The sequence below is a fragment of the Lichenostomus cassidix genome, unplaced genomic scaffold (genome assembly GCF_008360975.1).
Source record: "Lichenostomus cassidix isolate B80296 unplaced genomic scaffold, HeHo_3.0 HiC_scaffold_33, whole genome shotgun sequence".
In the NCBI taxonomy this organism is placed as follows: domain Eukaryota; kingdom Metazoa; phylum Chordata; class Aves; order Passeriformes; family Meliphagidae; genus Lichenostomus; species Lichenostomus cassidix.
The window spans coordinates 2,296,960-2,323,844 of NW_028147632.1; the positions used below are offsets into that span (position 1 = coordinate 2,296,960).

General features: G+C 42.1%; 1 protein-coding gene across 1 annotated transcript in view; it reads right to left on the reverse strand.

The window, feature by feature from the left end:
* Positions 1–26,838, reverse strand: part of LOC146421464 (PHD finger protein 1-like) — a gene marked incomplete at its 5' end in the record, with an annotated part of 28,858 nt that extends 2,020 nt beyond the window's left edge. The window contains 10 exons of the mRNA XM_085047154.1: positions 1,507–1,565; positions 3,540–3,585; positions 5,465–5,590; positions 9,925–9,992; positions 12,291–12,414; positions 15,240–15,308; positions 16,148–16,243; positions 20,197–20,345; positions 24,888–24,976; positions 26,799–26,838. Of these exons, the coding sequence (XP_084903280.1) occupies positions 1,507–1,565; positions 3,540–3,585; positions 5,465–5,590; positions 9,925–9,992; positions 12,291–12,414; positions 15,240–15,308; positions 16,148–16,243; positions 20,197–20,345; positions 24,888–24,976; positions 26,799–26,838 (866 nt within the window). The remainder of the gene's footprint in view (positions 1–1,506; positions 1,566–3,539; positions 3,586–5,464; positions 5,591–9,924; positions 9,993–12,290; positions 12,415–15,239; positions 15,309–16,147; positions 16,244–20,196; positions 20,346–24,887; positions 24,977–26,798) is intronic.
* Between the last annotated feature and the right edge of the window lie 47 nt (positions 26,839–26,885).

The window sequence follows — 26,885 nt, forward strand, 5'->3', positions numbered from 1 at the left end:
AAGGCCCCAAAGGACCCCAAAATTTTCAAATTCCCTCAAAATCCCCCAAATGTCTAAATTCCCCCAAAATTCCTCAAAATGTGGTCTGAGACGCCAAAATTCCCACAAAATATCCCCAAAAAATCCCTCAGAATTTCACCAGGGACCCCAAAATTGCCCAAAATCCCAAAATCCCCCAAAATCCCCAAATTTCTGTCATCCCCCCAGACCTCAAAATTCCAAATATTCCTGAAAATCCCCCAAATCCACCCAGAACCCAAATCCCCCCAAAATCCCCAAATCCCCAAAAATCCCAAAATCTTCCCAAAACCCCAAAATCTCCAAACGCCCCCAAATCCCTCCTGAAAAATCTCCCAAATTCCCCCAAAATCCGTCTAAATCCTCCAAATCCCCCAATCCCCCCACATCCCAAAATCCCCAAAAATCCCAAAATCCCCAAAATCTCTAAAATTCTTTCCCAAATACCCCAATCCCCTAAGATCCCAAATTCCCCTAAATCCCCTAAATGCTAAAAATGCCCTAAATTCCACCCAGAATCCTCCAAATCCTCCGAATTCCCCAGACCACCAGAATCCCCTAAAATCCCCAAAATCCCCTAAAATCCAATAAAAATCTCCCAAATTTACCCCCAAATTTCTTCCCAAAATTGCCCCTAAAATCCTTGGACTTAAAATTCAAAAATCTTCCCCAAATCCCAAAATCCCAAATCTGCTCAAATTGCCCTGGTTCCTCAAGATCACCCAATGACTGCTGACCCCAGAATCCCCAAATTCCTTCCCAAAATGCGCCCTAAAATCCCCAAATTTCCCCTAAATCCCCTTAAAATCCCTCCAAATCTCCTCAAAATCCCCCAAAATTTCAAAATCTCCCTAATCCCCAAAATCCTTAAATCCCAGACCCCAAAATCAAAACCCTTAAAATAATTAAAATCCCCAAATCACCTGCAAAATCCCAAAATCTCCCAAATTCCCAAAATCTTCCAATCCCCAGACCCAAAATCCCCAAAATCCTCAAAATGCCTTCAAAATCGCCTAAAATCCCAAAATCCCCTAAAATCCCCAAAATCCCAAAATCTCCTTAATTACTCCAAAATCCTCTAAATCCCCACATATTCCCAAAATCCCAAAAACCCAAATCCCCCAAAAACCCCCAAAATCCTCAAAATCACCCAAATCCCAAATCCCTAAAATCACCCAAAATCTCCCCAATTCCCCCTAAAATTCCTAAAATCCCTAAAATCTCCCAAACTCTAAATCCCCAAAATCACCTAAACTCTAAATTCCCCAAAATCCCCCAACCCTAAAATCCCAAAAATCCCTAAAATACCAAAATCCCTAAATCTCCCCAAATCCCCAAAAATCCCAAAATCTCCAGAATTCCCCCAAATTCCCCTAAATTCCCCCAAATTCCTCCAAATCCCCGCAGACCCCAAAATCCCAAAACCCCCAAAAACCCCAAAATCCCAAATCCCCCCAAAAAAATCCCAAAAATCCCCAAACCCCAAACCTGGGCGGAGCTCTCCTGGCCTGAGTTTGCCGGAAGTTGTAAGAACCTCCTGGGGAAACCTGCAGGGAAAAAATCCCAAATTTTGGGGGATTTGGGGGATTTGGGGTTTCCTGGGGATCTACCGGATTTTGGGGTTTTTTGGGGATTTTTCAGGGTTTTTTGGGGGGATTTTTGGGGTTTTTTCAGGGGTTTTTGGGGGATTTTTGGGGTTTTTTCAGGGTTTTTTAGGGGGATTTTTTGGGGCTTTTTGGGGATTTTTCGGGTTTATTTTTGGGTTTTTTGAGGTTTGGTGGTTTTTTTATAGGTTTTTTGGAAGGCTTTGGGGTTTTTTGGGAGGTTTTTTGGGGAGTTTTGGGTTTTTGGGGTTTGGTGTTTTTTCTGGACTTTTTGGGGATTTTTAGGAGTTTTTAGGTTTTCGGGGGATTTTAATAATTTTTGGGGATTTTTCGGGGAGTTTTTTGGGGGATTTGGGGTTTTTTTCAGTTTTTTTGAGGGTTTTTGGGGTTTTTTTTTAGTTTTTTGGGGGAGTTTTGGGGTTTTTGAGGGTTTGGGGTTTTTTTTCTGGAATTTTTGGGGGCTTTGTGGATTTTTGGGGGGTGTTTTGGGTTTTTGGGGATTTTAAAAATTTTTGGGGGATTTTTTGGGGTTTTTTAGATTTGGGTTTTTTGGTTTTTTTGAAGGGTTTGGGGGTTTTGGAGTTTTGGGGAGTTTTGGGGTTTTTTGGGGGGTTTGGGTTTTTTTCTGGAATTTTTGGGGACATTTGGGGATTTTTGAGGTTTTTTTTGGGTTTTGCATTCTTAGGGGATTTAAAAAAATATTTTGGGATTTTTTGGGGGTTTTTTGAGGTATTTAGGGGATTTTTTTAGTTTTTTTTGAAGGGTTTGGGGTTTTTTGGAGTTTTTTGGGGAGTTTTGGGGTTTTTTGGGAGTTTTGGGTTTTTCTCTGGAATTTTTGGGGGCATCTGGGGATTTTAGGATTTTTTTTGGGTTTTGGGTTTTTAGGGCATTTTTAGAATTTTTTTTGGATTTTTAGGGGTTTTTTTAGGGGATTTAGGGGGTTTTTGGGTTTTTTTTGGAAGTTTTGGGGTTTTTTGGGGGGTTTGAGGTTTTTTTCTGGAATTTTTGGGGACTTTTGGGGATTTCTTGGGGGTTTTTTTTGGGTTTTGCATTCTTAGGGGATTTAAAAAAATTTTTGGGGTTTTTTTGGGTTTTTTTTAGGGGATTTGGGGTTTTTTCAGTTTTTTGAGGGTTTTTGGGGTTTTTTGGAGTTTTTTTGGGAAGTTTTGGGGGTTTTTGGGCGTTTTGGGGGTTTTTTTCTGGAATTTTTTTGGGCATTTGGGGATTTTTGGTGTTTTTCGGGGATTTTGGGGGGTTTTTTTGGTTTTTGAGGTTTTTGGGGGTTTTTTGAGTTTTGGAGTTTTTTGGGAGTTTGGGGTTTTTCCCTGGATTTTTGGTGGATTTTGGGGCCTTTTGGGGGTTGGGGATTTTGGGATTTTTTTTTGCGCGGTTGGGATTTTATTGAAATTTTTTGGGGTTTTTTGGGGGGATTTGATTTTTTTTTTGAGGTTTATTGAGGATTTTGAGATTTTTTTGGGGGATTTCTTTGGGCTTTTGGGGGTTTTTGGGGTTTTTTGGTGGGGATTTGGGGTTTTTTTAGTTTTTTGGTGGTTTTTTTGGAAGTTTTTGTGAGGTTTTGGGGTTTTTTTGGGGGATTTTTTGGGTTTTTTGTAGTTTTTCTTGGGTTTTTCGGGGGAGGCGAGTTGGGTTTTTTTGGGGGTTTTGGGTTTGGGGAATTTTTGGGGTTTTTTTGGGTTTTGGGATTTTTTGGGGATTTTTTGGGGTTTTGGGAATTTTTCTTTGGGTTTTTCGGGGGAGAGGCATTGGGATTTTTTGGGATTTTTTGGATTTTTGGGTTTTGGGATTTTTTGGGGTTTTTTGGGGTTTTTTATGGGATTTTTTGGGGTTTTTTTGGGATTTTTTTGGTTTTTTGGGGTTTTTTTGGGGGGTTTTTTTGGGGTTTTTTTGGGGTCTCACCTGGGAGCGCCGGCGACCCCCAGCCTTGCCTCGTCCTGGGGAGCAACTGAAACCCCAAAAAACCCAAATTTGGGAATCCCAAAAGTCACATTTGGGGATCCCAAAAATCACATCTGGGGATCCCAAAAATCACTTTGAGGATCCCAAAAATCACTTTGGGGATCCCAAAAATCACTTTGGGGATCCCGAGGCAGAGAAACCCCAAAAGAGCCCAAAATCCCCCAAATTCCCTTAACCACCCCAAACTTCCCGAAATCCCCAAAACCTCCTGAAATCCCCCAAAAATCCCCTTTTCCCCCCAAATCCCCCAAAATTCCCCCCAACACTCCCAAATCTCCCCTAAAAAAATCCCTTTTTACCCCCAAAACTCCCTAAAATTCTCCTTTTTCCCCCAATGCCCCAAATCCTCCCAAATCTCCCAACCCCAAATTCCCCCAAAATCCCCTTCAATCCCACCTAAACCCCAAAAATCCCATTTTCCCCAAAATTCCCCAAATCACCCCAAATCCCCAAAATCCCATTTTTTTCCCTAAAAATCCCATTTTTTCCCCTAAAAATCCCATTTTTTCCCCTAAAAATCCCTTTTTTCCCCAAAAAAATCCCATTTTTTCCCCTAAAAATCCCATTTTTTCCCTAAAAATCCCTTTTTTTCCCCTACAAATCCCATTTTTTCCCCTAAAACCCCATTTCCCCATTCCCATTTCCCCAAAACCCCATTTTCCCCCAAAATCCCATTTTTCCCCCAAAATCCCATTTTTCCCCAAAAACCCTATTTTTCCCCCTAAAATTCCCAAATCCCCATTTTTCCCCTTAAAATCCCATTCCCCAAAATCCCATTTTTCCTCCCCAAAATCCTTTTTTTCCAAAATCCCATTTTCCCCCAAAATCCCATTTTCCCCCAAAAAACTTCCCAATTTTTTCCCCCAAAATCCTATTTTAAAATTTCCCCCTTTAAAATCCCCATTTTTTTCTCAAAATCCCATTTTTCCCCTAAAAATCCCCCAAAAATCCTGTATTTTCCCCCAAAATGCCCCCAAATTTTCCCCAAAAATTCCATTTTTTCCCGAAAATCCCATTTTTCCTCCAAAATCCCATTTTTTCCCCTAAAATCTCCCTTTTTTTCCCCAAAATCCCATTTTTTCCCAAATCCCATTTTTTTCCCTTTAAATCCCATTTTCCCCCAAATCCCATTTCCCCCAAAAATCCCATTTTTTCCCAAAAATTCCCCCCCAAAATCCCCTAAAAATCCCTTTTTTTTTCCCCAAAATCCCATTTTCCCCTAAAATCCCCAAAATCCTGTATTTTCCAAAATGCCCCAATTTTTCCCCAAAAATCCCATTTTTCCCCCAAATTCCCCCAAATACCCCAAAATTACCCTTAAAATCCCATATTTTCCCAAAATAATCCCATATTTCCCCAAAACCCCATTTTCCCCTAAATTTCCCCAAATTCCTCAAGTACTTCCATTTTTCCCCCCAAATCCCATTTTTCCCATTTTCCACCCAAAAATCCCATTTTTTCCTCCAAAATCTCCCCAAATTCCCCTCAAAAATCCCATATTTTCCCCCTAAAATCCCATTTTGCCCCCAAATCCTATTTTTCCCCAAATTTCCCAAAATCCCATTTTTCCCAAAAATCCCATTTTATCTCCCAAAATCTCATATTTTTCCCCAAAATCCCATTTTCCCCAAAAAATCCTATTTTTCCCCAAAATTTCCCTAGAAACCCATTTTTTCCCCAAAATCCCCTAAAAATCCCATTTTCCCCAAAATACCCCAAAAATCCCATTTTTTCCTCAAAATGCCCCAAATTCCCCTAAAAATCCATTTTTTTCCCCCAAAAATCCCATTTTTCCCCAAATTTTCCCCAAATTCCCATTTTTCCCCCCAAATTCCCACATTCCCCCCAAAACCCCAAGCTCTCACCTGTCCGGCAGGTGTTTTTGGGTGTTTTTGGGTTTCTCCAGCAGGTGGGGCGGCAGGGGGGGAGGGGCGCGAGTGTGCAGCCCGAAGAGTCCTTTGCGCTTCTTCATCTCCCGGCCGGAAACGAACCTGTTTGGGGCGAAAAACCGGGATTTTGGGAAAAATATGGGAATTTTGGGGGGAAAAATGGGGAATTTGGGTGTAAAATGGGGATTTTAGGGGTGATTTGGGAGCCCAAAAACTCCTTTGCGCTTCTTCATCTCCCGGCCGGACACGAACCTGGATTTGGGGGGAAAAATGGGGATTTTGGGAAAAATGGGAAACTTGGGGGAAAAATTGGGGAATTTGGGGTGAAAAAATGGGGATTTTTGGGTGTAAAATGAGGATTTTGGGGGGAAAAATGGGGATTTTGGGGTGGATTTGGGGAGTCTGAAGAGCTCTTTGTCATCTCCCAGCCGGACATGAACCTGAGATTTGGGGCGAAAAATGGGGATTTTGGGAAAAATGGGAATTTTGGGATGGATTTAAAGGGATTTTTGGGGTATTTAGGGGAAAAAATGGGGATTTTAGGGGTGATTTTGGGGTAATTTGGGAAGCCTGAAGAGCCCTTTGCACTTCTTCATCTCCCAGCTGGAAACGAACCTGAGATTTGGGGCGAAAAACGGGGATTTTGGGAAAAATGGGGATTTTGGGGGAAAAAATGGGGAATTTGGGTGAAAAAATGGGGATTTTAGGGCGAAAAATGGGGATTTTGGGGGGAAAAATGGGGATTTTAGGGGTGATTTTGGGTGGATTTGGGGAGTCTGAAGAGCTCTTTGTCATCCCCAGCCGGAGATGAACCTGAGATTTGGGGCGAAAAATGGGGATTTTGGGAAAAATGGGAATTTTGGGGAGATTTGGGGAAAAAAACCTGGGAATTTGGATGAAAAAATGGGGATTTTGAGAGGAAAAATGGAGATTTGGGGGAAATTTGGGAGCCCGAAGAGCTCTTTGTGCTTCTTCATCTCCCGGCTGGACACGAACCTGTTTGGGGCGAAAAACGGGAATTTTGGGAAAAATGAGGATTTTGGGGGAAAAAATGGGGAATTTGGGAGAAAAATGGGGATTTTAGGGCAAAAAATAGGGATTTTAGAGGAAAAAATGGAGATTTTTGGGAGGATTTGGGGAGTCTGAAGAGCTCTTTGTCATCTCCCAGCCGGAGATGAACCTGAGATTTGGGGCGAAAAATGGGGATTTTGGGAAAAATGGGAATTTTGGGGGAAAAATGGGGAATTTGGGAAAAAAATGGGAGAAAAAACAGGGAATTTGGGAGGAAAAATGGGGATTTTATGGGGAATTTTGGGAGCCCCAAAAGTCCTTTGCGCTTCTTCATCTCCCAGCTTGAGACGAACCTAGTTTGGGGCGAAAAATGGGAATTTTGGGAAAAATGGGAATTTTGGGGGGAAAAAATGGGGAATTTGGATGAAAAAATGGGGATTTTAGGGCAAAAAATGAGGATTTTTGGGTGATTTTGGGGAGGATTTTGGGAGCCCAAAAACTCCTTTGCGCTTCTTCATCTCCCAGCCTGAGACGAACCTGGTTTGGGGCGAAAAACGGAAATTTTGGGAAAAAATGGAATTTTGGGGAAAAAATTGGGAGAAAAAACGGGGATTTTAGGGCAAAAAATGGGAATTTGGGGGGAAAAAATGGGGATTTTTGGGTGTAAAATGGGAATTTTGGGAGGATTTTGGGAGCCCGAAGAGTCCTTTGCGCTTCTTCATCTCCCGGCTGGAAACGAACCTGGTTTGGGGCGAAAAACGGGAATTTTGGGAAAAATGGGAATTTGGGGAAAAATTGGGAGAAAAAATGGGGAATTTGGGTGAAAAAATGGGATTTTTGGGTGTAAAATGGGAATTTTGGGAGGATTTTGGGAGCCCAAAAAGCCCTTTGCGCTTCTTTATCTCCCGGCTGGAGATGAACCTGAGATTTGGGGTGAAAAATGGGGATTTTGGGAAAAATGGGGATTTTGGGGAGAAAAACAGGGAATTTGGGTGAAAAAATGGGAATTTTGGGAGGATTTGGGGAGCCCGAAATGTCCTTTGCACTTCTTCATCTCCCTGCCAGACATGAACCTGAGATTTGGGTTGAAAAACGGGGATTTTGGGAAAAATGGGAATTTTGGGAAGGATTTGGGAGAAAAAATGGGGATTTTATGGGGAAAAATGGGGATTTTTGGAGCCCAAAGAGTCCTTTGTGCTTCTTCATCTCCCGGCCGGAAACAAACCTGAGATTTGGGGGGAAAAACCGGGATTTTGGGAAAAATGGGAATTTTTGGGGGGAAAAAATGGGGAATTTGGGTGAAAAAATGGGGATTTTAGGGTGAAAAATGGGGAATTTGAGGGAAAAATGGGGATTTTTGGGTGGATTTGGGGAGTCTGAAGAGCTCTTTGTCATCCCCAGCCAGAGATGAACCTGAGATTTGGGGTGAAAAATGGGGATTTTGGGAAAAATGGGAATTTTGGGGAAAAAATTGGGAGAAAAAACGGGGATTTTAGGGGAAAAAATGGGGATTTGGGGGGAAAAATGGGAATTTTTGGGTGTAAAATGGGAATTTTGGGAGGATTTTGGGAGCCTGAAAAGTCCTTTGTGCTTCTTCATCTCCCGGCCGGAAACAAACCTGAATTTGGGGGGAAAAACGGGAATTTTGGGAAAAATGGGAATTTTGGGGGAAAAAATTGGGAGAAAAAATGGGGATTTTAGGGCAAAAAATGGGGATTTGGGGAGAAAAGTTGGGATTTTTGGGTGTAAAATGGGAATTTTGGGAGGATTTTGGGAGCCTGAAAGGTCCTTTGCGCTTCTTCATCTCCCGGCCTGAGAGAAACCTGAGATTTGGGGCGAAAAACGGGAATTTTGGGAAAAATGGGAATTTTGGGGAAAAAATGGGGATTTTTGGGTGAAAAAATGGGGATTTTGAGAGGAAAAATGGGGATTTTGGGGGGAAAAATGGGGATTTGGGGGGAAAAAATGGAGATTTTTGGGTGGATTTGGGGAGTCTGAAGAGCTCTTTGTCATCCCCAGCTGGACATGAACCTGAGATTTGGGGTGAAAAATGGGGATTTTGGGAAAAATATGGGAATTTTGGGGGAGAAACATGGGGATTTTGGGGGGAAAAAATGGGGATTTTAGAGCAAAAAATGGGGATTTTTGGGAGATTTTGGGAGGATTTGGGGAGTCTGAAGAGCTCTTTGCACTTCTTCATCTCCTGGAGTGAGAGAAACCTGAGATTTGGGGTGAAATATGGGGATTTTGGCAAAAATGGGGATTTTGGGAAAAATGGGAATTTTGGGAAGGATTTGGGAGAAAAAATGGGGATTTTAGGGCAAAAAATGGGGATTTTGGGAGGAAAAAGAGGATTTTGGGGTATTTGGGAGGCGTTTGGGGTTTTTTGGGTTTTGGGGTATCTTTAAGATATTTTTGGGGTGTTTTGGGGCTGAATTTGGGGGGTTTTGGGTGGTTTTGGGCTGTTTTGGGGTGTTTTTGGGATATTTTTGGGGTATTTTTGGGGTGGTTTTGGGGTGATTTTGGGTTGGTTTTGGGATGTTTTGGGGTTCCTTTCCCCCCTGTTTTGGGGTGGTTTTAGGGGTTTTTTGGGTTGGTTTTGGGGCGTTTTTGGGCTGGTTTTGGGTTCCCTTTCCCCTCTGTTTTGGGGTGATTTCAGGGTATTTTTGGGGTCGTTTTTTGGTTGGTTTTGGGGTGTTTTTGGGTTATTTTTGGGTTGGTTTTGGGGTGATTTTGGGGGTGATTTTGGGCTGTTTTTAGGGTATTTTTTGGGGTGGTTTTGGGCTGTTTTTAGGGTATTTTTTGGCTGGTTTTGGGCTGGTTGTGGGATATTTTTGGACTGATTTTGGGGTTGTTTTTGGGCTGTTTTTAGGGTAGTTTTTAGGGTATTTTGGGGTGTTTTTAGGATACTTTTGGGATATTTTTGGGCTGATTTTAGGGCATTTTTTAGCTGGTTTTGGGATATTTTTGGGCTGATTTTAGGGCATTTTTGGGCTGGTTTGGGGGTATTTTTGGGCTGATTTTAGGGTATTTTTGGGGTATTTTTGGTGTGATTTTTGGGGTGATTTTGGTCTTGTTTTGGGCTGGTTTTAGGGTATTTTTTGGCTGGTTTTGGGGTATTTTTGGAGTTGTTTTTAGGGTATTTTTGGGGTGTTTTTGGGCTGTTTTTAGGGTATTTTTGGGCTGGTTTTGGGATATTTTTGGGCTGTTTTTGGGGCTGTTTCTGGGCTGTTTTTAGGGTATTTCGGGGTGTTTTTAGGGTATTTTTGGGGTTGTTTTTGGGGTGTTTTTAGGGTATTTTTGGGGTTGTTTTTGGGGTGTTTTTAGGGTATTTTTGGTGTGATTTTGGGGTTGGTTTTGGGCTGTTTTTGGGGTGATTTTTGGCTGGTTTTGGGGTATTTTTGGGTATTTTCAGGTCTCCTCACCTGTCCTTGTTGGAGCTCAGAGCTCCCAGCAGTCGCCCATAGCGCTCTGACTTGGGAGTGGCTGAGAGCTGAGGGGAGAAAAAATCATATATTGAGGGGAAAAGAACAGATTTAGGGGAAAATAAAAAAAATTTGGAGAAAAAATAGCAAATTTAGGGAGAAAAAAACAAATTTTGGAGAAAAAATAACAAATTTAGGGAGAAAAAAACAAATTTTGGAGAAAAAATAACAAATTTTGGAGAAAAAAAACCAAATTGAGGGGAAATAACAAATTTTGGGGGAAAAAGAACAAATTTTGGGAAAAAATAACAGATTTTGGAGAAAAAATAAATTGGGGGAAAAATAACAGATTGGGGGAAAAAAACAAATTTAGGGAGAAAAATAACAAATTGAGGGAAAAAAACCAAATTTAGGGGAAAAATAACAAATTTAGGGGAAATAACAGATTGAGGGGAAAATAACAAATTTTGGGAGAAAAAGAACAAATTTTGGAGAAAAAATAACAAAATTTGGAGAAAAAATAACAACTTTTGGAGAAAAAATAACAAATTGAGGGAAAAAACCAAATTGAGGAGAAAAATAACAAATTTAAGGGAAATAAAGTGAGGGAAAAAAACCAAATTTGGGGGAAAATAACAATTTGAGGGAAAAAATAACAGATTTTGGAGAAAAAATAACAAATTTAGGGAGAAAAATAACAAATTTTGGAGAAAAAATAACAAATTTTGGAGAAAAATGACAAATTTTGGGGAAATAACAGATTGAGGGGAAATAACAAATTTTGGGGAAAAAAATAACAAATTTTGGGGAAAAAAATAACAAATTTTGGAGAAAAAATAACAAATTTTGGAGAAAAAACCAAATTTGGGGAGAAAAATAACAAATTTAGGGGAAAAGAACAGATTGAGGGGAAATAATAAATTATGGGGAAAATAACAAATTGAGGGGAAAATAACAAATTTTGGAGAAAAATAACACATTTTGGAGAAAAAAACCAAATTTAGGGAGAAAAAAAAATGAGGGAAAAAATAACAAATTGAGGGAAAAATAACAAATTGAGGGGAAAAAACAGATTTAGGGAAAAGATAACAAATTTAGGGGAAAAATAACAAATTTTGGAGAAAAAAACAAATTGGGAGGAAAAAATAACAAATTTAGGGAGAAAATTAGCAAATTTAGGGGAAAAGAACAGATGGAGGGGGAAAAAAATCCCCCTAAAATCCATATTTTTCCCCCCAAAACCCATTTTTTTCCCCAAAAACCCATTTCTTCCCCCAAAAATCAGGAATTTTTTTCCCCTAAAATCCATACTTTCCCCGAAAATCCATATTTTTTCCCCTAAACCCCATATTTTTCCCCGTAAAACTTATTTTTTTCCCCCAAAATCCATATTTTCCCCCAAAAATCAGGAATTTTTTCCCCTAAAATCCATATTTTTCCCCCTAAAACCCATTTTTTTTCCCCCAAAAATCAGGAAATTTTCCCCCAAAATCCCTATTATTCCCCCAAAACCCACATTTTTCCCCAAACCCATTTTTCCCTAAAATCCACATTTTTCCCCTAAAACTCATATTTTTCCCGCAAAAATTAGGACATTTTCCCCAAAATCCATATTTTTTCCCCCAAAACCCACATTTTTCACCCCAAAACCCATTTTTTCCCCAAAATCCCGGTTTTTGCCCCAAAACCCATTTTTTCCCCCTAAAACCCATATTTCTTCCCCAAAATCCATATTTTTCCCCTCTAAAATCCATAATTTTTCCCCTAAAATCCATTTTTTTCTCCCTAAAATCCCCAAAAATGGGGAATTTTTCCCCTAAAATCCATATTTTTTCCCCAAAACCCATTTTTTTCCCCAAAAATCAGGAAATTTTTCCCCCAAAACCCATTTTTCCCCGAAAATCCATTTTTTCCCTAAAATCCATATTTTTTTCCCAAAAAATCCATATTTTTTTGGCAAAAATCGGGAATTTTTCCCCCAAAAATCACGAATTTTTTCCCAAAATCCATATTTTTGCCCCCAAAACCCACATTTTTCCCCCAAAATCCATATTTTTCCCTTTAAAATCCATTTTTCCCCCAAAATCCATATTTTTCCCCAAAACCATATTTTCCCCCGAAACCCATTTTTTTCTAAAATCAGAAATTTTCCCCTAAAATCCATATTTTTCTCCTAAAATCCCAATTTTTTTCCCCCAAAACCCCTATTTTCTCCCCAAACCCATCTTTTTTCCCAAAATCCTGATTTTCCCCCTAAAATCCATATTTTTTCCCCCTAAAATCCCAATTTTTTTCCCCCAAAATCCCTATTTTCCTCCCAAACCCATCTTTTTTCCCAAAATCCCGATTTTTTCCCCCAACCCCACCTGGCCGAGCAGCAGCGCCTCCCAGTTGGAGTTGGCAAAAGGAAGAATTTCTCTCTCCAGATCGAAATATTTCTTCTTGCAGCAAACGCTGAGGTGGTAAAGCAGCAGGTGAGCCACGTCCACCCTGCGAGGGGAGAGAGCCCGGATTTGGGGAGAAATCCAGGGATTTGGGGAGAATTCGGGGATTTGGGGAAAATTCAGGGATTTGGGGAGAAAGGGAAAAAAAAATGGGGAAAAAATGGGGAAAAAAAGGCTGAAAAATGGGAAAAAAAGACTAAAAATGGAGAAAGAAATGGGGGAAAAAAAGACTAAAAATGGGGAAAATGGGGAAAAATGGGAAAAAGGCTGAAAAAGGGGAAAAATGGGGAAAACGGGGAAAAAAGGGGGAAATGGGGAAAAATGGGGAAAAAAGGCTGAAAAAGGGGGAAAATGGGGAAAAGGGAAAAAAAGGGGGAAAATGTAAAAAAAAAATTGGGGAAAATGCAAAATAAAATTGGGGGAAAAAGGGGGAAAAAGGGGAAAAAAAGGCTAAAAATGGGGAAAATGGGGAAAAATGGGGAAAAGAAATGGGGGAAATGGGGAAAAAATGGGGAAAAAAGGCTGAAAAAGGGGAAAACATGAGGAAAAAAACACTAAAAATGGGGAAAAAAATAGGAAAAAAAAGACTAAAAATGAGGAAAAAGAGGAAAAAAAAGACTAAAAATGGGGAAAATGGAGAAAGAATGGGGAAAAATGGGGAAAAAGGCTGAAAAAGAGGGAAAAAGACTGCAAATGGGGAAAATGGGGGGAAAAAAGACTAAAAATGGGGAAAAAATGGGGAAAAAAAGACTAAAAATGGAGAAAAAATGGGGAAAGAAATGGGGAAAAAAGGCTGAAAAAGGGGAAAAAAAGCTAAAAATGGGGAAAATGTAAAAAAAATTGGGGAAAATGAGAAAAAATGGGGAAAATGGAAAATAAAATTGGGGAAAAAAGCAAAAAAAATTTGGGGAAAAAGTGAAAAAAAATGAGGGAAATGTGAAAAAAAATGGGGGGAAAAGACTGGAAAATGGGGAAAATGTAAAAAAGAATTGGGGAAAATGCGAAATAAAATTGGGGAAAATGTAAAAAAAAATGGGGAAAAAAGGCCAAGAATAGGGAAAATGCAAAAAAAAAAGGAGGAAAATGAGAAAAAATGGGGGAAATGCAAAATAAAATTGGGGAAAATGCAAAAAAATGGGAAAAAAGGAAAAAAAAAAAGGGAATTTGGGGTCCAGGAAAGAGGAGAGAAATCCCGAATTTGGGGAAAATGCTGAATTTGGGAAAAATCCTGAATTTGGGGAGAAATCCCAAATTGAGGAGAAATCCCAACATTTGGGGAAAATCCCGAATTTGGGAGAAATCCTGAATTTGGGAGAAATCCTGAATTTGGGAGAAATCCCAGAAATATGGGGAGAAATCCCAAATTTGGGGAGAATCCCGAATTTGGAAAAACTCCCGAATTTGGGGAGAAATCCCAACATTTGGGGAGAAATCCCGAATTTGGAGAAAATCCCAAATTTGGGAAATCCCGGGAAATGGGGAGAAATCCCGAATTTGGGGAGAAATCCCGAATTTGGGGAGAAATCCCGAATTTGGGGAGAAATGCCGAATTTGGAAAATCTCCCGAATTTGGGGAAAACCCCAAATTTTGGGGTGAAATCCTGGGAAAATGGGGAGAAATCCCGAATTTGGGGAGAAATCCCGAATTTGGGGAGAAATCCCGAATTTGGGGAGAAATCCCGAAATTTGGGGAAATTCCCAGAAATGTGGGGAGAAATCCCAACCTTTGGGCTGGTTTGGGCTGTTTGGGGGTTTTTGGGCTTTTTTGGGCTATTTTTGGGTTATTTTTGGGCTGGTTTTTGGGGTCTCCCTCTCACCAGCGCAGGGGCTGGTTTGGGGCTATTTTTTGGATATTTTTGGGCTATTTTTTGGCTATTTTGGGCTGGTTTTCGGCTATTTTTGGGGTATTTTTTGGACTATTTTTGGGCTATTTTTTGGCTATTTTGGGGTCTCCCCCTCACCAGCGCAGGGGCTGTTTTGGGGCTGTTTTTTGGGACATTTTGGGCTATTTTTGGGATATTTTTTGGGCTGGTTTTGGGACATTTTTGGGCTAATTTTTGGGTCTCCCCCTCACCAGCGCAGGGGCTATTTTTGCGGTATTTTTGGGCTATTTTTTCGGCTATTTTTTGGGCTATTTTTCAGCTATTTTTGGGATATTTTGGGGGTTTTTTTGGTGATATTTTTGGGCTATTTTTGGGCTGTTTTTGGGCTATTTTTGGGGATATTTTTGGGGTCTCCCCCTCACCAGCGCAGGGGCTGGTTTTGGGCTATTTTTGGGCTATTTTTGGGCTATTTTTGGGCTATTTTTGGGGATAATTTCGGGGTCTCCCTCTCACCAGCGCAGGAGCTGTTTTGGGTATTTTTGGGGATATTTTTTGGGCTATTTTTGGGATTTTTTTTTTGTTATTTTGGGATATTTTTGGGATATTTTTTGGGCTATTTTTTGGGCTATTTTTGGCTATTTTGGGGTCTCCCTCTCACCAGCGCAGGGGCTGTTTTGGGGCTATTTTTGGGCTGTTTTGGGCAATTTTTGGCTATTTTTTGGCTATTTTTTGGGTTGGGTTTGGGCTATTTTTGGGGTATTTTTGGGATATTTTTTGGGCTATTTTGGGAGCTGTGGGGTGTCCCCCTCACCAGCGCAGGGGCTGTTTTGGGGCTATTTTTGGGCTATTTTTGGGCTATTTTTGGGATAATTTCGGGGTCTCCCCCTCACCAGCGCAGGGGCTGTTTTTGGGCTATTTTTGGGCTGGTTTTTGGGATATTTTGGGGATATTTCGAGGTCTCCCCCTCACCAGCGCAGGGGCTGTTTTTGGGGCTATTTTTGGGCTATTTTTGGGATATTTTGGGGATATTTTGGGGTCTCCCCCTCACCAGCGCAGGGGCAGTCTCCGCACACTCTCAGCTCCCCCGCGGCAAACGCTGCACTCGAACATGTAGAACCTGAAAAGGAACCCAAAATCGGCCAAAATCGCCCCAAAAATCACCCCAAATCAGCCCGAAATTCATCCAAAAATTCAACCCAAATCACCCAAAAATTCAACCCAAATTCACCCCGAAATCAGCCCAAAATCAGCCCTGAAAGCACCTTAAAATCACCCTGAAATCACCCCAAAATCAGCCCGAAAATGCCCCCAGAATCACCCAAAAATCACCCCAAAATCACCCCAAATCAGCCCCAAAATCACCCTAAAATCAGCTCAAATCAGTCCCAAATCCCCCCAAAATCACCCAGAAATCAACCCTAAAATGCCCCCAAAATGACTCCAAAATCAGTCCAAAATTCACTCCAAAATCCCCACAAAATCACCCAAAACCCCCCAAAATCACCACAAAATTCCCCCAAGTTACCCCAAATCGCCCCCAAATCACCCCAAAATATCACAAAAATTCACCTCAAATTCCCCCAATTCATCCCAAAATCATCCCCAAAATTACCCTAAAATCCCTCAAAATCACCCCAAAATCCCCCGAAAATCCTCCAAAAATCCTCCCGAAATCTCCCCATAATCACCCTAAAATCCCCCAAAATCACCCCAAAACCACCCCAATCATCCCCAAACCCCAAAACCACCCCAAAATCACCCCAAAATCCCCAAAATCAGCCGAAAATCCTCCCAAAATCTCACCAAAATTGCCCCAAAATCACCCCAAATCCCCCTAAATCCCTAAAATCCCCCCAAATCCCCCGAAATCATCCCCAAACCCACCCCAATGATCCCCAAACCCCAAAACCACCCAAAAATCCCCCAAAAATCCCAAAAAACTCCCAAATCTCTGACCTGTCTCCGTAGAGCAGAGGTTTGCTGAGGCACTGGGTGCACGCCTCGTGGAACCACTGCGAGCACTGCCGGCACTGCAGCATCTTCAGGTTCCAGCTGGGAAAGGGATTTGGGGATTTTTGGGATTTTTGGGATTTTTTGGGGATTTTTTGAGAATTTTTTTGGAATTTTTTTGCTATTTTTTGCTATTTTTTGGCTATTTTTTTGCTATTTTTTTGGTATTTTGGAAGGAGCATTGCTGGCACTGCAGCATCTTCAGGTTCCAGCTGGAAATGGAATTTAGGGATTTTTGGGATTTTGGGGGATTTTTGGGATTTTTTTGGGGAATTTTTGGGAATTTTTTTGCTATTTTTTTGCTATTTTTTGCTATTTTTTTGCTATTTTTTTGTTATTTTGGAAGGAGCATTGCCAGCAGTGCAGCATCTTCAGGTTCCAGCTGGAAATGGGAATTTGGGAATTTTGGGATTTTTGGGGATTTTTTGGAATTTTTTTTTTTATTTTTGGGGGATGTTTAGGGAATTTTTGGAATTTTTTGCAATTTTTTTGGAATTTTTTTGTTATTTTGCTGGGAGAACTGCCAGCACTGCCAGCACTGCAGCATCTTCAGGTTCCAGCTGGGAAAGGGAATTTGGGGATTTGGGATTTGGGGAATTTTTTGGGAATTTTTTGGGATTTTTTTGGAATTTTTTGGGAGATTTTTTGGAATTTTTTTGCTATTTTTTTTGTATTTTGGAGGGAGCACTGCCAGCACTGCAGCATCTTCAGGTTCCAGCTGGGAAAGGGAATTTTGGGAAATTGTGATTTGGGGAATTTTTTGGGAATTTTTGGGAATTTTTTGGGGATTTTTGGGAATTTTTTGGAATTTTTTTGGAATTTTTTTGGAATTTTTTGTTATTTTTTTGTTGCTTTGGAGGGAGAACTGTGAGCACTGCAGCATCTTCAGGTTCCAGCTGGGAAAGGGATTTGGGGATTTGGCGGATTTTTGGGATTTTGGGGATTTTTTGGGATTTTTTTGGGAATTTTTTGCAATTTTTTTGCTTTTTTTTTGCTTTTTTTTGTTATTTTGGAGGAGCACTGCCAGCACTGCAGCATCTTCAGGTTCCAGCTGGAATGGGAATTTGGGAATTTGGGATTTTGGGGGATTTTTGGGGATTTTGGGGAATTTTTTGGTGATTTTTTTGGAATTTTTTTGCTATTTTTTGCTATTTTTTGGCTATTTTTTTGTTATTTTGGAGGCAGAACTGCCAGCACTGTAGCATCTTCAGGTTCCAGCTGGGAAAGGGAATTTGGGGATTTTTGGGATTTTGGGGAATTTTTGGGAATTTTTGGGGAATTTTGGGGAATTTTTGGGAATTTTTGGGGAATTTTTTGTTATTTTTTTGTTGCTTTGGAGGGAGAACTGGGAGCACTGCAGCATCTTCAGGTTCCAGCTGGAACGGGAATTTGGGGATTTGGGATTTGGGGAATTTTTTGGGAATTTTTGGGGATTTTTTGAGGATTTTTTGGAATTTTTTGGGAATTTTTTGGAATTTTTTAGAAATTTTTTTGAGTGTTTTTGTTATTTTGGAGGAGCACTGCCAGCACTGCAGCATCTTCAGGTTCCAGCTGAAATGGGAATTTGGGATTTGGGGAATTTTTTTGGGATTTTTTGGGATTTTTTTGGGATTTTTTTGGAAATTTTTTGCTACTTTTTTACTATTTTTTGCTATTTTTTTGCTCTTTTTTTGCTTTTTTTTGTTATTTTGGAAGGAGCACTGCCAGCACTGCAGCATCTTCAGGTTCCAGCTGGGAAAGGGATTTGGGGATTTTTGGGGATTTTTGGGGATTTTTGGGGAATTTTTGGGGGTTTTTTGGAAATTTTTGGAATTTTTTTAGAATTTTTTTGGAATTTTTTGTTATTTTTTGTTGCTTTGGAGGGAGAAGTGTGAGCACTGTGAGCACTGCAGCACCTTCAAGTTCCAACTGGGAAAGGGAATTTGGGAATTTTGGGAAATAGGGAATTTTTGGGGATTTTTCGGAATTTTTTCGGGATTTTTTTGGGAATTTTTGGGGAATTTTTTGGAATTTTTGGGGATTTTTTGGGGAATTTTTTGGTTTTTTGGAGGATTTTAGGTTTTTTTTTTTTTTTTTTAGGGGATTTTTGGGACCCACTGGGAGCACTGCAGCATTTTCAGGTTCCAGCTGGAAATGGAATTTTTGGGAATTTGGGGAATTTTGGGAATTTTTTGGGGAATTTTTTGGGAATTTTTGGGAATTTTTTGGGAACTTTTCTGGATTTTTGGAGGAGTTTTAGGGAGCTTTATGGAGGTTTTAGAGGATTTTTTTTTTATTTTAGGGGATTTTTGGGACCCACTGGGAGCATCTTTGGGTTCCAGCTGGGAACGGAATTTTGGGAATTTTGGGTTTTTGGGAATTTCTGGGAATATTTGGGAATTTTGGGGGAATTTTTTGGAGGGAATTGGAGGCAATTTTGGGGTGTTTTAGGGATTTTAGGAGGATTTACTCTGATTTTAGGGGATTTTTGGGACCCACTGGGAGCATCTTTGGGTTCCAGCTGGGAACAGAATTTGGGAATTCGGGAATTTTTGGGAATTTGAGGGATTTTTTAGGGATTTGGGGTTTTCAGGGCTTTTTTGGGGCCATTTAGGGTCATTTTTCACCCATTTCTCATGGGATTTTTTCAGGAATTTTGGGAATTTTTTTGGGGAATTTCTGGAATTTTCCATGGGATCCTCACTGCCCAGCTCCCTGCAGGTGAGGAGATCACAGTTTTGGGGTAATTTTTGGTGGTTTTGGGGTCATTTTTGGTCATTTCTAGGCCGTTTTTGGTCATTTTTGGGTCATTTTTCACCGGATTTTTTCAGGATTTTTTCGGGAATTCCATGAATTTTGGGAATTTCGGGATTTTTTAGGATTTTACTCACTGTCCCAGCCCCCCGCAGTAGCAGTAGCAGTGCTGCAGGTTGTGCAGGTGAGATCTCAGTTTTTGGGTCATTTTTGGTCATTTCTAGGCTGTTTTTGGTCATTTTTGGGTCATTTTTCACCGGATTTTTTCGGGATTTTTTGGGGAATTCCATGAATTTTTGGATTTCTGGGATACTCACTGCCCAGGCCCCCTGCAGTAGCAGCAGCAGTGCTGCAGGTTGTGCAGGTGAGGAGGATCACAGTTTTGGGTTCATTTTTGGTGTTTCTGGGCCGTTTTTGGGTCATTTTTGGGTCATTTTTCACCGGATTTTTTCGGGAATTTCAGGATTTTTTTCAGGAATTTCGGTATTTTTTGGGATTTTTAGGATTTTACTCACTGTCCCAGCCCCCCACAGTAGCAGCAGCAGTGCTGCAGGTTGTGCAGGTGAGGAGATCAGTTTGGGGTCATTTTTTGTCATTTCTGAGCCATTTTTAGCCATTTTTGGGGCATTTCTCACCGGATTTTTTCAGGAATTTCAGGATTTTTTGGGAATTCCATGGATTTTGGGATTTTTGGATACTCACTGTCCAGCTCCCCACAGTATCAGCAGCAGTGCTGCAGGTTGTGCAGGTGAGGAGAGAATCCCTGATTTGGGGTCATTTTTAGCCATTTCTTGGCCGTTTTTGGTCATTTTTGGGCCATTTTCGATGGGATTTTTTCGGGATTTTTTGGGGAATTCCATGAATTTTGGGAATTTTGGATACTCACTGTCCTGGCCCCCCGCAGTAGCAGTAGCAGTGCTGCAGGTTGTGCAGGTGAGGAGATCACAGTTTTGGGGTCATTTTTGGCCATTTCTGGGCCGTTTTTGGCCATTTTTGGGCCATTTTTGATGGGATTTTTTCGGGATTTTTTGGGGAATTTTTTGGAATTTTGGATTTTTGGATACTCACTGTCCCGGCCCCCCGCAGTATCAGCAGCAGTGCTGCAGGTTGTGCAGGTGAGGAGATCACAGTTTTGGGTACATTTTTGGTCATTTCTGGGCCATTTTTAGCCATTTCTGGGTCACTTTTCACTCTTTTTTGGGGGGATTTTTTCGGGATTTTTTGGGGAATTCCATGAATTTTGGGATTTTTGGGATACTCACTGTCCCGGCCCCCCGCAGTAGCAGTAGCAGTGCTGCAGGTTGTGCAGGTGAGGAGGGTCCCAGTCCAGCTTGGACAGAGCGTAGGGCAGAACAGATTTCATCCGCAGCATCGCCCGAGCCTGCGGGCCGCGCCGGAGAGCTCCTCCCCGCTGGGGAAAATGGGGGAAAAATGGGGAAAAATGGGAAAAATGGGAAAATGGGAATTTATGGGATTTATAGAGAAAAACAGCCCGCGCCGGAGAGCTCCTCCCCGCTGAAATTGGGGAAAAAACAGGGGAAATTGGTTAAAAATGGGAAAAATGGGATTTATGGGATTTATGGGGGAAACAGGAGAGCTCCTCCCCGCTGGGGAAATGGGGGAAAAATGGGGGAAATTGGTTAAAAATGGGAAAAATGGGATTTATAGAGAAAAACAGCCCCTGCTGGAGAGCTCCTCCCCGCTGGGAAAATGGGGGAAAAATGGGGGAAATTGGTTAAAAACGGGAAAATGGGAATTTATGGGATTTATAGAGAAAAACAGCCCCTGCCGGAGAGCTCCTCCCCGCTGGGGAAAATGGGGGAAAAACAGGGGAAATTGGTTAAAAATGGGAAAAATGGGATTTATGGGGGAAACAGGAGAGCTCCTCCCCGCTGGGAAAATGGGGAAAAACAGGGGAAATTGGTGAAAAATGGGAAAAATGGGATTTATGGGATTTATGGGGGAAACCAGACCCCGCCGGAGAGCTCCTCCCCGCTGGGAAAAATGGGGAAAAACAGGGGAAAATGGTTAAAAATGGGATTTATAGAGAAAAACAGCCCCTGCCGGAGAGCTCCTCCCCGCTGGGAAAAATGGGGGAAATTGGTTAAAAATGGGAATTTATGGGATTTATAGAGAAAAACAGCCCCTGCCGGAGAGCTCCTCCTCGCTGAAAATGGGGGAAAAATGGTTAAAAATGGGATTTATGGGATTTATGGGATTTGTGGGGGAAGCAGCCCCTGCCGGAGAGCTCCTCCCCGCTGAAAATGGGGGAAAAACAGGGGAAATTGGTTAAAAATGGGAAAATGGGAATTTATGGGGGAAACAGTCCCTGCTGGAGAGCTCCTCCCCGCTGGGAAAAATGGGGGAAAATGGTTAAAAATGGGAAAAATGGGAAAAACATCCCCTGCTGGAGAGCTCCTCCCCGCTGAAAATGGGGGAAAAATGGGGGAAATTGGTTAAAAATGGGATTTATGGGATTTATGGGGGAAGCAGCCCCCGCCGGAGAGCTCCTCCTCGCTGGGAAAATGGGGAAAAACGGGGGAAATTGGTTAAAAATGGGAAAATGGGAATTTATGGGATTTATAGAGAAAAACAGCCCGCGCCGGAGAGCTCCTCCCCGCTGGGGAAAATGGGGAAAAATGGGGAAAAATATGGGAATTTGGTTAAAAATGGGAAAAATGGGATTTATGGGGGAAACCAGCGCCCGCCGGAGAGCTCCTCCCCGCTGAAAATGGGGGAAAAACAGGGGAAAATGGTTAAAAATGGGAATTTATGGGATTTATGGGATTTATGGGGGAAACAGGAGAGCTCCTCCCCGCTGAAAATGGGGGAAAAACAGGGGAAATTGGTTAAAAATTGGAAAAATGGGATTTATAGAGAAAAACAACCCCTGCCGGAGAGCTCCTCCCCGCTGAAAATGGGGGAAAAATGGGGGAAATTGGTTAAAAATGGGAATTTATGGGATTTATGGGGGAAACAGGAGAGCTCCACCCCACTGGGATTTATGAGGGAAAATATGGGAAATTGGTTAAAAATGGGAAAAATGGGATTTCTGGGGAAAACAGGAGAGCTCTGCCCCGCTGGGAATGGGGAAAATTGGTTAAAAATGGGAAAAATTGGTGAAAAACAGGGAAAAAAGGGGAAAAAAAGGGAAAACCAGCCCCTGCCGGAGAGCTCTGCCCCGCTGGGAAAATGGGGAAAAACGGGAAAAATTGGTTAAAAATGGGGAAAACAGGAATTTATGGGGGAAACAGGAGAGCCCCGCCACGCTGGATTGGGGAAAAAATGGGAAAAATTGGTTAAAAATGGGGAAAATGGGAAAAAATGGGAAAAACAGCCCTCAGTGGAGAGCTCCTCCTCGCTGGGAAAAAAATGGGGGAAAAACATGGGAAATTGGTTAAAAATGGGAAAAATGGGAATTTATGGGATTTATGGGGGAAGCAGCCCCCGCCGGAGAGCTCCTCCCTGCTGGGAAAATGGGGAAAAAATATGGGAATTTGGTTAAAAATGGGGAAAATGGGAAAAACAGCCCCTGCTGGAGAGCTCCTCCCCGCTGGGGAAAATGGGGGAAAAACAGGGGAAATTGGTTAAAAATGGGAATTTATGGGACTTATGGGGGAAACAGGAGAGCTCCGCCCCACTAGAAATGGGGAAGATTGGTTAAAAGTGGGAAAAATGCGAAAAAAAAAGGGAAAAATGGGAAAACCAGCCCCTGCCGGAGAGCTCCTCCCCGCTGGGAAAATGGGGAAAAATGGGGGAAATTAGTTAAAAATGGGAAAAATGGGATTTATAGAGAAAAACAACCCCTGCCGGAGAGCTCCTCCCTGCTGAAAATGGGGAAAAAACAGGGGAAATTGGGAATTTATGGGATTTATGGGGGAAACAGCCCCTGCCGGAGAGCTCCTCCTCGCTGGGAAAAATGGGGAAAAATGGTTAAAAATGGGAAAAATGGGATTTATGGGATTTATAGAGAAAAACAGCCCCTGCCAGAGAGCTCCTCCCCGCTGAAAATGGGGAAAAATGGGGGAAATTGGTTAAAAATGGGAATTTATGGGAATTTATGGGATTTATGGGGAAAGCAGCCCCTGCCGGAGAGCTCCTCCCCGCTGGGAAAATGGGGGAAAATGAGAAAAATTGGTGAAAAACAGGGAAAAAAGGGGAAAAAAAGGGAAAAACAGCCCCTGCCAGAGAGCCCCGCCTGGCTGGGAATGGGGAAAATTGGTTAAATCAGGAATTTATGGGATTTATGGGGGAAACAGCCCCCACTGGAGAGCCCCGCCACACTGAAAATGGGGGAAAAATGGGGAAAAATGGGGAAAACAGCCCCTGCCGGAGAGCCCCGCCTCACTGGATTGAGGAAAAAATATCGGAAATTGGTTAAAAATGGGAAAAATGGGATTTATGGGAATTTATGGGATTTATGGGGAAAACAGGAGAGCTCTGCCCTGCTGGATTGGGGAAAAAATGGGAAAAATTGGTTAAAAATGGGGGAAAAACGGGGAAAAATGGGAATCCCCTGGCAGAGAGCCTCGCCCCGCTGGAAATGGGGGAAAAATACGGGAAATTGGTTAAAAATGGGAAAAATTGGTTAAAAACGGGAAAAACATCCCTTGGCAGAGAGCTCCGCCCCACTGGAATGGGGAAAAAATGGGAAAAATTGGTTAAAAACAGGGAAAATGGGAATTTATGGGATTGATGGGAATTATAGGGAAAACAGGAGAGCTCCGCCCCTCTGGATTGGGGAAAAAACTGGAAAAATTGGTTAAAAATGGGAAAAATGGGAATTTATGGGGAAAACCAGCGGGAAAACCAGCAGGAGGAAGAGGAGGGATCAGCAGGAAAAGCTGCAGAGATTGATGGGAATTCATGGGGAAAAACTGGGGGAAAAACTGGGAAAAACAGTGGGAAAAACAGCTGAAATCAGCAGGGAAAACCGCAGGAAAAACAGCAGGAAAAAGTTGGGATTGGCGGGAAAAACAGTGGGAAAAATGGGAGGAAAATACTGGAAAAAATTCCCAGGAAAATGGGAATTTCTGGGGGAAAACAGTGGGAAAAACAGCAGGAAAAAGCTGGGATTGGCGGGAAAAACAGTGGGAAAAACGGCAGGAAAATACTGGGAAAAATTCCCGGGGAAATGGGAATTTGTGGGGGAAAACAACGGGAAAAATGCCACAGGAAAAACAGGGAAAAACAGGGAAAATGGTGGGAAAACAGCAGGAAAAACGGCAGGAAAAATCTGGGGATTAATGGGAAAAATGGTGGGAAAAACAGTGGGGAAAACATGGAAAAATATCAGGAAAACAGCAGGAAAAGGCCAGGGATTGATGGGAATTTATGGGGAAACAGCAGGAAAAACGCTGGGAATGGAGGAACCCCAAAAATGGAATTTTGATCCCAAAAAAATGGGGGTTGGAGCCCAAAATTTGGAGTTTGGACCCCAAAAATTGGGAATTTTGCGGGGGGAGAAAAAAGGGATTTCAAAACCAAAATTGGGGGTTTGGATCCCGAAAAATTGGGAATTTTGGGGCCAAAACGTGGAGTGTGGACCCCAAAAAATTGGGAATTTTTGGCACAAAATGTGAAGTTTGGACCCCAAAAAATTGGGAATTTTCGGCACAAAATTTAGAGTTCGGACCCCAAAAATTGTGAATTTTGGGCTAAAAAGATGAGATTTCCACCCCAAAATGGGAGCGTTTGGACCCCAAAAACTGGGATCGAACCCCAAAAATTGGGAATTTTCACCCCAAAATGGGAATTTTTGCCCCAAAATGGGAATTTTGGCCCCAAAATGGGAATTTCAGCCCCAAAAAACCTCCATTTCTCTTCCCAAACCCCAACTTTGGGGCCAAAACCTTGCATTTAGCAGCTCCAACTCCCCGGCGGGAGATTTCCCAGCTGGAATTTTGGGAATTTTCCGGGAATTTTTGGGAATTTTGGGCATTTCTGGTCTCACCTTGGTGGCCACGGCGAAGACGCAGCGGCGGCAGCTCCATGGCGCGGCTCCGCCCGGCGGGGGAGGGACGTGGCAGCGCTGGTGGTACGCTGGGAAAACGGGAATTCCGGAATTTTCCGGGATTTTCCAGGAATTTGGGAAACCCAGCACTCCTTCCCAGCCTTTTCCCGAGTTTTTTGGGGGATTTTTGGTGGAAATTTGCTTTTTTCCTCTGTTTTCCGCCCCGATTTTCCAGCCTTTTCCCGTTTTTTACTCCCCAAATTTCCCTCATTTTCCCATCCCGTTCCCCTTTTCCCATCCAAATCCATTTTTTCCCCATTTTCCCATCGAAATCCCTTTTTTTTCCCCCATTTCCCATCTGAATCCCATTTTTTCCCCATTTTTCCCCATTTTTTCCCCATTTTCCCCATTTTTGAGGGGATTTTCCCACCCCGCCTCCATTTTTCCCCTCTTCCCCAATTTTTCCCAATTTTCCACCCATTTTTCCCACTTTTCCCCCTAAATCCCCATTTTTCCCACCTCCCCCACCCTTATTCCCATTTTTTCCCATTTTCCCTTTTTTTTTGGGGAATTTCCCACTTTCCCCCCACTTTTCCCACCCCCGTTCCCATTTCCCCCAATTTCATTGGGAATTTTGGGAATTCTAATGGAAATTTTCATGGGAATTCTGCAAATTTCACACCTTTCCCTCTCCCTTTCCCATTTCCCCCAATTTCCCTGGGAATTTTGGGAATTTTCACGGCAATTTTCACAGGAATTCCTCACTTCTCCCACATTTTCCTCCCTGGTTTTCCCACTTCCCACCATTTTTCCAGGAATCCCGCCCTTCCCCCCATTCCCTTCCCGTTTTTCCCGTTTTCCCACCGTTTCCTGGGAATTCCTCATTTTTCCCTCGTTTTCCACATTTTCCCCCATTTTCCCAGTAATTCCCAACATTTTTCCCATTTTTTCCCATTTTCCCAACGTTTTTCTGCCATTTTTCCTGTTTTCCCGCTGTTTTTCCCGGTAATTCCCACCATTTTTCCCATTTTCCTGTGGTTTTTCCCAGTAATTCCCGGCATTTTCCCCAGTTTTCCCATTTTCCCACCATTTTTCCTGTTTTTTTCCCATTTTTCCTGTTTTTTTCCCCGTTTTCCCACCGTTTTCCCCGGTAATTCCCAACGTTTTTCCCGTTTTTCCCGTTTTCCCACCGTTTTTCCTGGATTTTTTCCCGTTTTTCCCATTTTTTCCCCATTTTCCCGCCATTTTTCCCTTTTTTTTCCATTTTCCCACCTTTTTTCCTGTTTTCCCACCCATTTTTCCCATTTTTTTCCTGTTTTTCCTGGTAATTCCCACTGTTTTTCCTGTTTTTCCCTTTTTTCGCATTTTTCCCCCGTTTTTTCCCATTTTTCCCGTTTTTCCCGTTTGTCCCCCGTTTTTCCCTTTTTTCCCAATTTTTTCCCTATTTTTTTCCCCATTTTTCCCATTTTTCCCCATTTTTTCCCATTTTTTTCCTGTTTTTCCTGGGAATTCCCACTGTTTTTCCTGGTTTTTCCCTTTTTTCACATTTTTCCCCCGTTTTTTCCCATTTTTCCCTTTTTTCCCATTTTTTCCCCATTTTTTCCCCATTTTTTTCCCCATTTTTCCCATTTTCCCCCATTTTTCCCCATTTTTTTCCTGTTTTTCCCCGTTTTTTTCCCATTTTTTCCCTGTTTCCCTGCCGTTTTCCCTGGTTTTTTCCCCGTTTCTCCCCTGTTTTTCCCCGTTTCCCCCCGCTGTTCCCCCCCCGCTGTTTTCCCTCCCCATTTCTCACCATGTCGGCACTTTCCTCAGCGCACCAGCACATCCTCAGGGTTTTTTCCCCATTTTTCCCTGCCGTTTTTCCCCGTTTTCCCCTGGTTTATCCCCGTTTTTCCCCCCGTTGTCTCTCACCATGTCGGCACTTTCCGCAGTGCACCAGCACATCCTCGGGGTTTTTTCCCCATTTTTTCCCCGTTTTTCCCCGTTTCTCCCCATTTT